This window comes from Triticum dicoccoides, chromosome 5A (assembly GCF_002162155.2).
Source record: "Triticum dicoccoides isolate Atlit2015 ecotype Zavitan chromosome 5A, WEW_v2.0, whole genome shotgun sequence".
NCBI classification, from domain to species: Eukaryota; Viridiplantae; Streptophyta; class Magnoliopsida; order Poales; family Poaceae; genus Triticum; species Triticum dicoccoides.
In genome coordinates, this window is record NC_041388.1 from 444,669,386 (window position 1) to 444,681,663 (window position 12,278).

Consider the following 12,278-nt stretch of genomic DNA (forward strand, 5'->3'; position numbering starts at 1 on the left):
TTTCCATCCGGCTAGGCGGGCCCTGATTCTATCCAGAATGAACTGCAGGTGAACCAGCCTAAGACGTTTGATGTTGATTGGCAACCCCAGGTATGTGAGCGGGAAGTGGGCGAGCCGCCCTCCAAAGCTCTGCAGAACTTGCTTCATGTCGATGCCCGAGCATCTGATCGGCGTGGCCGTGGACTTCTGAAGGTTGATCTTCAGACCAGAGGCTTCTCCAAAGCAGTGCACAATTTGCATGAGCGTTTCAATCTCTTCTTTAATCGGGTTGGCGAATATGATCGCATCATCTGCATAGAGACTGACCCTCAGCTTTATTTCTCTACCCGGCAGAGGTTGGAGCAGCCCCAGCTCGCCAGCAGCTTGCAACAGCCGGTGCAAGGGATCAATGGCTATGATAAACAGCAATGGAGAAATGGGATCGCCCTGCCTTAGTCCCTTTTTGTGCCACACCGACTGCCCCGGTAGGCCGTTGAGCAGGTAGGACGAGTGCGAGGTAGATAGCAGCATGGTCACCCAGTCTCGCCATCTGGAGCTGGTTAACCTTGCCTTGATTGCAGGATCAAAGGAGGTTGCTCATCGACTGGTTCTGAAGTTACAGTTCTGCAAAAATGTCCCTAGCAAAGCATCAAGCGGTATTGGCTGGAGAAAAAACATCAGTTGACAGTGAAAATGGTAACCCACATGCTATCAGTATTGTACATTAATGCACTAATTCTATAGCTTTGTCTTGAATAAATTTATGTACCTGGAGACGAATCCAACCAAATGTATTAAACTAACATTACTTTAGCCCTTTTCCATTTCCGAGGCATTAGTTCTATCGATCCTTATAGATGCCAAATCATCATTTGTCCGATCAATCAATGGATATATCTTCCTGACTACATCATCTACTGCACTGCTGCTCATTTGTTTTTTGTCTACTTTTTAACCATATCAACATAACGACTTTTCCCGTTCATGGCCATTTTTTGTGGTTAGTTTTTGTTGATTTAGATCACTTGATTAATTGATGCCATACCTCCATTCGGTGTGCCCTATGTCTAGGCAGGCAAACATGTTTCGGTGCTTTGAGATTTAAAAAATTGTCATATGAGTTGAGGCTCTGTAATCCAGATTCCAGTGTGTAAATGGAATTCAAACAGATTTGGATAGCAAATTAGTGGATGCTTGCGTAAGAGAATATCTGTGGAAAAACACTATAGGTGTATCTTAGCGTAATTTGATCCAAACCACTTGCAATCAGTGCGAGATGAATTGAACTGTGCGATTCTACTTTAGAATTGCAACATTATGCCATATATGGACATAAAAAAAGAAGTGCAATGTAGGTCCCTAAACTATTCGAGGGGTGTCAACCAGGTCCTCGAACTATGAAAATCGACATGTGGGTCCTCGAACTATTGTAAGTGTCTCAGTCACGTCCAAAACCTGCCCGACCCAGTCTGAACTACCGTTGACTGTTGCCACGTCGGACAGGGGTAACGGAGGTGGATGGATATTTACAAAAAACACCCCGAATCGTTTCAGATCTCCATTCCCCAGTCCTTGCCTCTTCTTCTCCTTCTCTCCCGATCTCTCTCACGGCGATTTGGGGGCGGCGGCGCCATGGTTCGGAGCTGGAGCGCGTCAGCGAGCTCTTCCTGGCCGCCTTCCTCAGACCCTGAGGCTGGTGCATCTCTCCCTCTACTTAAGTGCTGCACGTGCGGCTGGAGGCAAGTGATTCGTCTGGTTTCCAAATCTGACAGGAATCCAGGACGGGTTTTCTTCAAATGCCCTAATCACAAGGTCACTTTCGTTGTTTGAGTTAGTCTTCACTTTCGAATCAATAAGATTTCTCAAATTTTCTGCTCTTTTGTTTGCTTGTTTTTTTTTGTTTTTTTTATTTTGGCAGAGAGGGTCACATGGATCTTGTGACTGCTATTACTGGATAGATGAATATTTGGATCTTGTTTTGTGCCATGGTTATAATATTCCTGAAGAGGAGGTGGAGTACATTGCAATGATTTCCAAGCCCTATCTGGACAGGGAGATGACAACCAAAGGAACGAAGCCAAACATTCGTGCTAGTTTCATAGAGAAAGATAGCAGGGTAGAAAGTGTGGTCAAGAAGATTAGCAACATTCCTGGAAATCAGATGAGCCAGATTGCTGAAGATATCAAGCTTCAGTTGGATCTTGTTGTAGGCATAGGTTGGAAGATTCTGCTTGTTTGTACCATGATTCTTGCCGTGAACTTGTATGCTGTTGTAATGAAGTAGGAGCTGAAATGTGTTTTTAGTTGCCAAATGTGCAAGAAACATTGGCAGTGAACAATGTATGGTGCATGTAGCGATGACATTAGGAAATATTTCCAGAATGTGCTTTGCAATATTCCCAGAATGTGTAAGCATGACAAATTTTGGCAAGCATTTCATCACATTTTTAACAAGCACTATCATAACAGGTTGTTCACAAAAGACATACATAATTGGCATGAAATCAATCATCATTGATTAGCTGAATGCATAACAAGTTTTGTCACAAAAGAGGAGTGCATCCAAAAGAGAGGGACAATAGCATCTATCATAGCAGGTTGTTCACAAAGGACACATATGCACTCCATACGCTATTACAAGGTGTGGATCAAAACCTACAGCCAAGACATGGGCATGAGCTCAGGTTTCCTTCAACACCTCAAGGAGCTTTTCTCTCTATGCATTAATCTTTATGCACTTTCTTTGCCTTTGTTCTTCTGGCCTGTTTTGCTGCTTCAGTTACACCAACAGCAGCATCTGTTTGGGAGGCTTGAGTGGCTGCTCTAGGAGGCACAAAGGCTTGCCTAACAGCCGCTTTAGGAGTTGTCTTTTTCTTCTTAGTTTGTAGCTTTTTCTTCAGAAATTGTGCACTGGTTGTAGCCCTGGGCACTGGCAGCTCATCTCTCCTCGATGCAATGAAAGAGCACTCAGGAAGTGGTCCTGGTGGTGCATCAGGTGTTACTTGAGGTGCTTCAACCTACACAATTGACACCACGGATACATCCGTTTGAGCGACAAGTATTTCCGGACAGATAAATATGTAAACAACATTTCCTTGGAACAAATGCTAACCTCTTGGAATAATGTTGACAGCACCGAACATGTGTGTGAACTATCCTCACCAGGTATCTAATTTCAAATGTAAAACCATGTCAATTCATTGCATTTGGATACAATACAAGTAGGCATTCAAGCATGGTTAGTTCAGTACCTGTGTGATGGTCATCTCAGTGCATTGGGAGTCCTGTGCAGTAGGTGCTTGAAGCAAATTTCTTCTCACAGGTAGTTTTTCTAGTGCAGGCACTCTATCAGATGGATGTAGTACAGTGCATTTTCTTCTATTGTGTTCTGTGGAGTTGCAGACACTGCAATGCATTATTACTCCATGCTTGCTAAACCTAGTGCCTTCATCCTTCTCTGAAGGGTGAACTATTCTCTTCTTCTTTTTCCTGCCTGCCTTCTTCTCATACTTTGGAGGTTCTACCGGAGGACCATTTGTTTTCTGCCACTCAGCTGGATCTCTGCAAGGCATGATGACATGTCCATATGCCAACCTATATGCCTCAATACTATAGCAAGCAGCCACTTTGTCCTCTGGTTTAATTCTCTCAAACCTCAAACAAGCAATACTATGGCTACAAGGAATCCCTGTCAGCTGCCACCTTCTGCAACTACATTTGTTCTTGAGAATATCAACAACATATTCATTTTCACGGCTCATTACCTTGAACACGCCTTTTCCAGTAGGACGTTCATGGCAACTTTTTGCCCATTCAATGTTTTTGTCAAGTTTTTTCTTGATCTTTGGGCATAATGGTAGTTGAGACCAGTCATCCTCACATTGCTTTCTATTTGTATACCATCTTGTCATCAACTGCGCCTTGATCTTCCTCAACATGCTCAGAATTGGTAACTCCCTTGCATCAAGTATCCATTTGTTGAAGACCTCACAACTATTGTTGAGGAGTAGATCACATTTAGGTAATTCTTCAAAAAATGCCCTACACCATGTGTTAGGGGCAAGGCCATCCAAATATGCCCATGCTTCTAGATTCATCTCCTTCATCTTGTCCATGTTCTTTTTCCATGTAGCCATATTGTTGCTTCTTGCTATTGCCCACAACTGGTTCTTTAATGTTTCACCCTTCCAATTGGCATGGAAGTTCTGGTATAAGTGCCGTACACAAATCCTATGCTCCGAATCAGGGAACATATCGTCCACAACATTAATCAAGCCTTTCTGCCTATCACTCATGATTGTCCATGGTTTAGTGTTCTGAATTAACAGATCCTCTTTCAAGGTCTTGAGAAACCATGTCCAGGTGATGGTGTTTTCAACCTCAACTACTGCAATGGCTATTGGAATGATGCAGTCATGGGGATCAACTCCTATGGCTGTTAGAAGTATTCCTCCATGCTTTGTCTTAAGGTGGCAACCATCCAGACAAATTACTGGCCTACATCCTTGCAGAAAACCCCTCTTACATGCATCTATAGACATGTACAATTTGTCAAAAAGAACACCATTTTTCAGTTTCAAATAGATTGTGCTACCAGGATTTTGTGTTCTCAGCTCTTCTGCAAAATCCCACAACATATTGTACTGTTTTTGCTCATCTCCTCTAATCTTTCTGATTGCTTCTCTCTTTGCTCTAGCAAGCTTGCTCTTGGTGGCTGCCATATTGTAATCCTCTTGCACATTACTTCCCAGGGTTCTCAATGAAATTGATTCATCTGTCCTCACCTTCTCAACATACTTCTTTGCTATGTAACTAGCAGTGAATTGCTTCACCTCCCACTCCCTACTGCAAGTGTGCTCATCTATGTATTTTTTCAGCATTATGCACTTTGTTCTGCTATCCTTTGAGGCAAAGAACTCCCAGGGGCAACCTGGGACACAATGAGCTTTCACTCTAATTTTGTCGTTTTTTGGTGTCTTTATAGCTACCCTGTTCTTAACAGCATACTCTGCCAAAGCTGTCCTAACCTCTACAATTGATGAAAAGACCATTCCAACTTTGAACACAGGATTTTTCATGTCTTCAGGCCTAAAACTTTTGAACTTCAAACTGTTCTCACCTCCTTCTTCATCTGAATCTGGGAGGTCCAGCTCCTCCTCTTCTTCCACCAAATTCTTGCCCTTACTTGCATTTCCCTTTTCCTTTGAGCTTCCAATATCCTTGTCCTTGTCCTTGTCCTTGCTCTGCTCCTCCTCCTCTGCATCTGCATCAACATACTTCTCATATAGGTTGTCATCATCTTTATCGAACTCATTATCGGAGTCCACAAACTCTGATCCACTACTACTGTCTTCACCCCCAGAACTGTCCTCTTCAACTTCTGGTTCAAACTGAGCCCTCCTCCTATTGCTTCTCCTCTCATATGTGAACTGATGCCCTGCATTACTATTCCATGCCTCAGCCTCTCTCCTGACAAAATTTCTCTGAAGTTTTGCTCTCTGTTTGGGGCTAATGACATTATCATAGAAGGGTGGAATATCCAGTGGCTTTCTCTTTGTAGGAGTAAAAACCTTAGGCAGCTCAGGGCCTCCAGTCATTGGAATGTCATTATCACTGAAGATTGATCTCTCCAGATCTTTATCATTCACATATAGCTCAAAAGTTTTGATCTTGCTGACCACAGACATCATATAATTTGTGTCAGCATCACACCCGAGCACTCGCAGACCACCAAACAATGATTTCCCTGGCAGCAACCAATACACTTCCAACCTTGTGACATTTGCATAGGCACACTGCCTAACAAAATCTTCTATCCAAAGCAGAGACCATGTGTCCACTTCACAACAATCAAATGTGTCAATACGCTCATCTACATATGTCTTGTTTGGGCCGTCACCACAAAAGAACCCACTGTGATGAATCTCTACTGAAAAGAGGTCGTCGTTCGGTCCTACGTGCAAAGAGAGGGAATCGAGCATCAGGAAGCTGCGCACAAACCTAACCCTAACCAATTCGGATCAAATCCTAACCCTAGTCACAAATCGATTGGGGGGACAGAGAGGAACATACCGTACTGTGGAGGAGGAACATACCGTACCGGAGCCATCGACGCCTAGGCAGGCGCCGCCGTCTCCGTGCGGCCACACCAAATCGCCAAGGCGCCGCCGCCCCCAAATCACCGTGAGAGAGATCGGGAGAGAAGGAGAAGAAGAGGCAAGGACTGGGGAATGGAGATCTGAAACGATTCGGGGTGTTTTTTTGTAAATATCCATCCACCTCCGTTACCCCTGTCCGACGTGGCAACAGTCAACGGTAGGTCAGACTGGGTCGGGCAGGTTTTGGACGTGACTGAGACACTTACAATAGTTCGAGGACCCACATGTCGATTTTCATAGTTCGAGGACCTGGTTGACACCCCTCGAATAGTTTAGGGACCTACAGTGCACTTCACTCATAAAAAAACTTATAGATTCTTTATATTTCTGTATAACACTTCCACCGACAGATAATACAACTTAGGAGGGGAAAACACATCGAGATCTAACATTGCCTTCTCACAAAAATGCAAAATAGAAAAAGAAGAAGAAAGAAATGTATCTCATTTGCCCAGTATATGATGATGTTGTTTACCATACTTGGGAACGCTAAGGTTGCTTCCAAATATGTACTACATGATAGTCCCAGAATGCGAGCTCAACAAAACTCAGAGCTCATCAGCTCGGCATCATCAAATCTAATGCATATCCTACGACCGATCGATGATGACAGCCCGACCGGTGCCAAGCAGCCGGTAGGAGTTCCCCCTGGCAAGGCCGCACCTCCTTCGTCCCGCCATCTGCTTCTCCTCCTCGATCTGCTCCAACACCCCGGCAAACATCTCGGAGTTGCAGGGTAGCTCGAGGGGCCCTGCGGCCGCGTACCCAAACACCTCCTCGGCCTCCTCGAGCAGCGCCCGGAACAGCGGGTGGTTCACACACACTGTCCGCACCACGAACCGCTGCCTCCCAGCACCGACGTAGACAGAGAAACAGCCCTCTGCGGGCTTGTTCCTCATTGGTGTGCTCCAGCACCTGTCCAGCGTCTTGGTAATCAGCCCGGCCTTCCTCGTCGCCGAGCTCTTCTCAGCCATGCCCATGGTGCACACAAGTTAGCAGGCTAACTAGTTGCAATTTGCAAAAAGAAGAAAAAGTGTAGCAAGCTTGGAATTGGGAGGTGGCGAGGAAAGGGGTGGAATGGTATATATAGACGGATCCACCAAGACATGGTCTCTCGATGGAAAGGCCGTATTTGAGATATGAAGATGATGAGAGTGACCCAAAAGCTATTTTAAAAGGCGAATACGCAAAAGACTTGCTTATCATTTCATTAAAGAAGAGTGGGAAAGTGATGGAAAATAGTCAGACAATTATTGCACATATAGAATCAAGCTTTGCACCTTATTCATTGATCTTTAATTAGAAGGATGTGACTTGTTGTTTTAGCAGCATTTGTACAATAATAAGTTTCATCTTATAGAAGTGTAGACTTTTCCTCTCCAAAACTGCCTGACGGAAGTTCGATCCACTTTTACATACCATTATGTTTAAGATATATTGATTTTGCTTCTAAGCTTTATTTACCAGGGGTTTCACCAAGCTCTTGACTCCAGCTTTTCAGATAAGCTTGAGGTAGTGAAAACAATATGGATCCAACTTTTGACTCTAGAGGGATCAAGTTAAGATGGACATTTAACCCATTTTCTAGAGCTGATGCACTCTTGTTGGTGCTTCAAGTCCTCCAAAAGTTAGCACTGGATTAATTAGTCAATGGTTAAGGCAATATTATGTGAAGATCTCTGCATCTGCCTAATGGTTCCATTTGTCCGTGGGGCCACAAAATGTTAGTTTATAAAAGCGAGGTTAGAGTTTACGTCTCGGGAACCCCCGGAGTACCAGTATTAGTTGGAGCCAAAACTAATGGCTCTAGCTTCTCCATGCTATAGAATAAAGAGACAGAAATTCAAGAAAGGCCGTGGTCACGGCTGTAAAGGCTGTTTATCGAGACACGTCATGGATGATTTATCGCCTTGTCTTTGGATATTCAGAGAATATCCCTATGTTTAGTTATGGTAGTATTGTTGCTGTACGATACTTGTGTTCAACTGATTGGTTGCAAACTCAAAAAAAAAGAAAAGGCTGGATCAAGCAGTTAATTTTTATTTTAATACTTGGTAATTTGCAGTGTCTGTTTTCCCCCTTACTGATACTTGATCCCATGCTTTGGTGTTCTTCAGTCCTCTGAAAGGGTCAAAGAATACCTGGAACCGTTAAGCTTGCCCTGGTTGCTGCACATCCAACTGGGTCAGTTGCTATATATCTTCCCGATTACATCATCTACTAAACTACTACTCATTGATTTTTTGCCTCCCTTTTAGCCATACCTATATAACTGAGTTTTCCTGTTTATGGTCCTTGTCTGTGGTTAGTTTTTGTAGATATTAGATTAATTGCTGCCAAAACTCCATTGGAGTGCCAAGTGTCTAGCCGGCAAACATGTTTCTATTGGTGCTTTGAGATTAAATATTTTTGGCATTTGTGTTGAGGCTCTGTAATCCTGTGTGTAAATGGACTTAAAACAAATTCGGTAGCAAATCAGTGGATACTTGCATGCAGATGATCTGCGGAGAAACACCATAGTTCATTAATATTAGCGTAGTTCCATTAAACCACTTGCAATCAGTGTGGGATGAATTGAATTGCGCGATTCCACTTTGGAGTTGCGACATTGGGCCATATATGGACGTCACAAGAGTTACAGGTTCGAATGTGCATCTGTATAACACTTTCACCGACAGTTACTACAACTTAGGGTGGGAACACACATCAACATCCAGCATTACCTTACAAAAATAGAAAAAAGAAGAAGAAGAAAAATATCTAACATTGCCCAGTATATGATGGTGTTGTTTATCATAATGGGAATGCTCAACAGAAACTTTAGAGCTCATCAACTCGCCATCATCCAATTCGTATGCTACGACTGTCCGATGATGACAGACCGGCTGGTGCCGAGCAGCCGGTAGGAGTTCCCCTTGGCAAGGACGAACCTCCTTCCTGCCACCATCTGCTTCTCCTCCTTGATCTGCTGCAGCACCCTGGCAAACGCCTCGGCGTTGCAGGGAAGCTCGAGGGGCCCTGCATCCGCGTACCCAAACACCTCCTCGGCCTCCTCCAACAGCGCTCGGAACAGCGGGTGGTTCACGCACTCTGTCCGCACCACGAACCGCTGCTTCCCGGCGCCAACATACACCGAGAAGCAGCCCTCCACCGGCTTGCTGTTTCTCGCCGGTGTGGTCCAGCACCGGTCCAGCGCCTTGGTGATTAGCCCGGCCTTCCTTGCAGCCGACCTCTTGTCAGCCATGCCAATTGCGCACAAAACCTCGTAGGCTATATCTAGTTGCAAATTTGCAAAGAATGTGTAGCAAGCTTGGAATTTGGGAGGTGGGAAGGAAAGGGGTGGAACGGTATATATAGGCCGATCGACAAAGACGGGTTCTATCAATCGAAAAGCCGTATTTGAAATACGAAGCCGGCGAGAGTGACCTGAAGCCTTTCTTTTTTCACGAATACGCAAGAGACTCTGCACATCGTTCCATTAAAAAAGAGAGGGAAATGAATGGAAATTAGTCAGACGATTATTGTGCATATAGAATCTCCCAATCTCTGCGCCTTACTGGTTGGATGTTAGGTAGGATGCACTTTGTTGTTTTAATAATAGTAGCATTTGAGTACTATAATAGTACGTTTTGATGATATGTGCGTACAGGCCTAATGCTTAATGATATGTTAATTAGGGTGCGATTTGGCAGCCTCGGAAGGTTACCCTAAGGAAGAGTTAGCTGCGACTGTGGAGGGAAGCTGGCGTGTGTGACATCATGCCATCATGTCCGACTTGGAGCTGGAGGAGGGGCCAATGTCGTGGCGTCATGGCAATAATGCATTAGATTTAGCTACAGGTTAGTTAATCCTCTCTGACCTGGCCTTGCTGCATGATTGGTATTAGTTTTGAGGTGTCAAACTCCTCAGCCACAAGGGTTGTTTAGCTTAGCATTAGCAACAGTGCATGGAACGCTCCAAACCGACGGCGCCCGTGAAGGCTTTGTTTGATGGGTTCAGAAAGAATTGAGACTTTATGTCATCACTCTGAAATTTGACACTTGGATCTTAATCATGCATGAACTACACTTGTTTGGATAGTGTTTGTGTATTAGTGGATAGTGTTTAATAGTATTTGATGCGTGTGTGTGGTGTGTATTGCTTTAGCGAACTAAGCATAAGCATAGCTTAGATGGTTAGGTTCCTTGTGGTGGAACCAGCTCACCTAGGTTCAAGTTCTAAATTTGGCAATAGTGCTCGCACATCTCCTGAATTTATTTCATATTTTCTGGCACTATTTTTTCAGTGGAACAATGTGTCTGTGGGGACTTTGTCAATCTTAAGATCTATTGGTTCACTCTCTTAGAGGTGTGTGTTCATATGAGTGAGTGTGTGCGTGTGCGTGTTGAGAGTGTTTCTTAAAAAAAAGGCCTGTTGGACTCTCAATCACCATTGCCCAGAGACATCTAGTGGTCGAATATCTTGTGAACAAATCAGTTGATATGAAAACTAACCCCATGTCATATCTTTGTGTTCTCTTCCCTCATATGAGTGTCCATAAACTAGGGTTCGAAACCTAATGTTAGTCCCTTTGATTGCTTGTGATGTTGTAGTATGTAGATGAAAATCATCATTTTATTCGATCAAAATCGATGGAACAACCGTGGCCGGCTGCTATATATCTTACTAAACATCCGTTCATCTGTTCTTTGTGCTTCTTTAAGCCATACGACTATAACCGAGTTTCCCATTTTTGGTGCTCATTTGCTGTTAGTTTTTTGTTGATATTAGACCACATAATTAATTGGTGCCAAATCTCCATTGGTGTGCCATGTGTCTAGTCAGCAAACATGTTTCTATTCATGCTTTGAGATTTAAAAATTGGTTTATATGAGTTAAGGCTCTGTAAATTTTGATAGCAAATCAGTAGATACTTGCATAAGCGATGAACTACCAAAAACACTATGGTTGATTCATGTTAGCGTAGTTCCATCTAATTATGTATTACAAACATAGCCGCTCCAACTTGCAATCTGTGCTGAGATGAATTGAAGTGTGCGGTTCTACTTTGGAATTATTCCATTATGGCATATATAGATATCGCAAATTGAAAAATCATATCATGTATCCGTATAACACTTTTACCGACAGTTACTACAACTTATAAGGTGAACACACATGAACAGCTAACATTGGCTTTCTCACAAAAATGGAAAAAGGAAGAAGAAATAAATATATCTAACATTGTCCAGTATATGATGATGTTGTTTATCATACTTGGGAATGCTAAGGCTGCTTCAAAATGTGTACATGATAGTCTGAAAATGCGAGCTCAGCAGAAACTCGGAGCTCATCAACTCGGCATCATTCAATGCCAATCCAGTGTACTGCTACGATCGGCTGATGATGACAGTCTAACCGGTGCTGAGCAGCCGGTAGGAGTTCCCCCTGGGGAGGCCGTACCTCCTCCTCCCCGCCGCCATCTGCATCTCCTCCTCGATCTGCTCCAGCACCCCGGTGAACGCCTCAGAGTTGCAGGGCAGCTCAAGGGGCCCTGTGGCTGCGTAACCAAACATCTCCTCGGCCTCCGCCAGAAGCACCCGGAACAACGGGTGGTTCACACACTCCGTCCTCACAATGAACCGCTGCCTGCCCATGCCGACGTACACTGAGAAGCAGCCCTCCGCTGGCTTGCTGTTCCTTGCCGTCGTACTCCAGCACTGGTCCAGTGCCTTGGTGATCAGCCCGGCCTTCCCCGTCGCCGACCTCTCCTCAGCCATCCCCTTGGTGCGCAAAACCTCACAGGCCATGTAGTCGCAAAAGTTTGCAATTAATGTAGAACAAGCTTGGAATTGGGGGATTGGAGGAGAGAGGTGGGATGACATATATAGACAGATCAACCAAGACATGGTCTCTTGGTTGAAAGGCCGTGTTTTGAAATGTGAAGCTAGTGAGACCGTGAGAGTGGCCCAAAAGGGCTCTCTTTTTCGCGAATACGCAAAAGGACTTTGCTCATCACTCACTAAAGAACAAAGGGAAATAGATGGAAATTAATGAGACAATTATTGCACATATAGAATCAAGAGTTGCACCTTATTCACTGGAACTGCACCTTGTTGTTTTAGTAGCATTTGTACTATAATACTTTAGTGATCTAAACAC

The 12,278-nt window shown here is 44.1% G+C and overlaps 2 protein-coding genes and 1 pseudogene across 2 annotated transcripts; all 3 read right to left on the reverse strand.

Moving 5' to 3' along the window:
- Positions 1 to 6,450: 6,450 nt before the first annotated feature.
- Positions 6,451 to 7,175, reverse strand: LOC119297598 (auxin-responsive protein SAUR50-like). The gene has a single exon (XM_037575327.1). It carries the CDS (start codon positions 7,115 to 7,117, stop codon positions 6,728 to 6,730), a length of 390 nt encoding a protein of 129 aa, XP_037431224.1. The 5' UTR covers positions 7,118 to 7,175; the 3' UTR covers positions 6,451 to 6,727.
- A 1,602-nt stretch (positions 7,176 to 8,777) lies between these two features.
- LOC119299746 lies at positions 8,778 to 10,011 on the reverse strand. The gene is made up of 2 exons (XM_037576897.1): positions 9,997 to 10,011; positions 8,778 to 9,600 (listed from the first exon to the last, which is right to left on the reverse strand). Exons 1-2 carry the CDS (start codon positions 10,009 to 10,011, stop codon positions 8,995 to 8,997), a joined length of 621 nt encoding a protein of 206 aa, XP_037432794.1. The 3' UTR covers positions 8,778 to 8,994.
- Positions 10,012 to 11,251: 1,240 nt separating this feature from the next.
- LOC119297599 lies at positions 11,252 to 12,034 on the reverse strand (annotated as a pseudogene).
- Positions 12,035 to 12,278: the final 244 nt, after the last annotated feature.

Excerpts from the sequence above, each read along its gene's own strand:
- LOC119297598 (XM_037575327.1), bottom strand. The coding sequence starts at position 7,117 with ATGGGCATGGCTGAGAAGAGCTCGGCGACGAGGAAGGCCGGGCTGATT.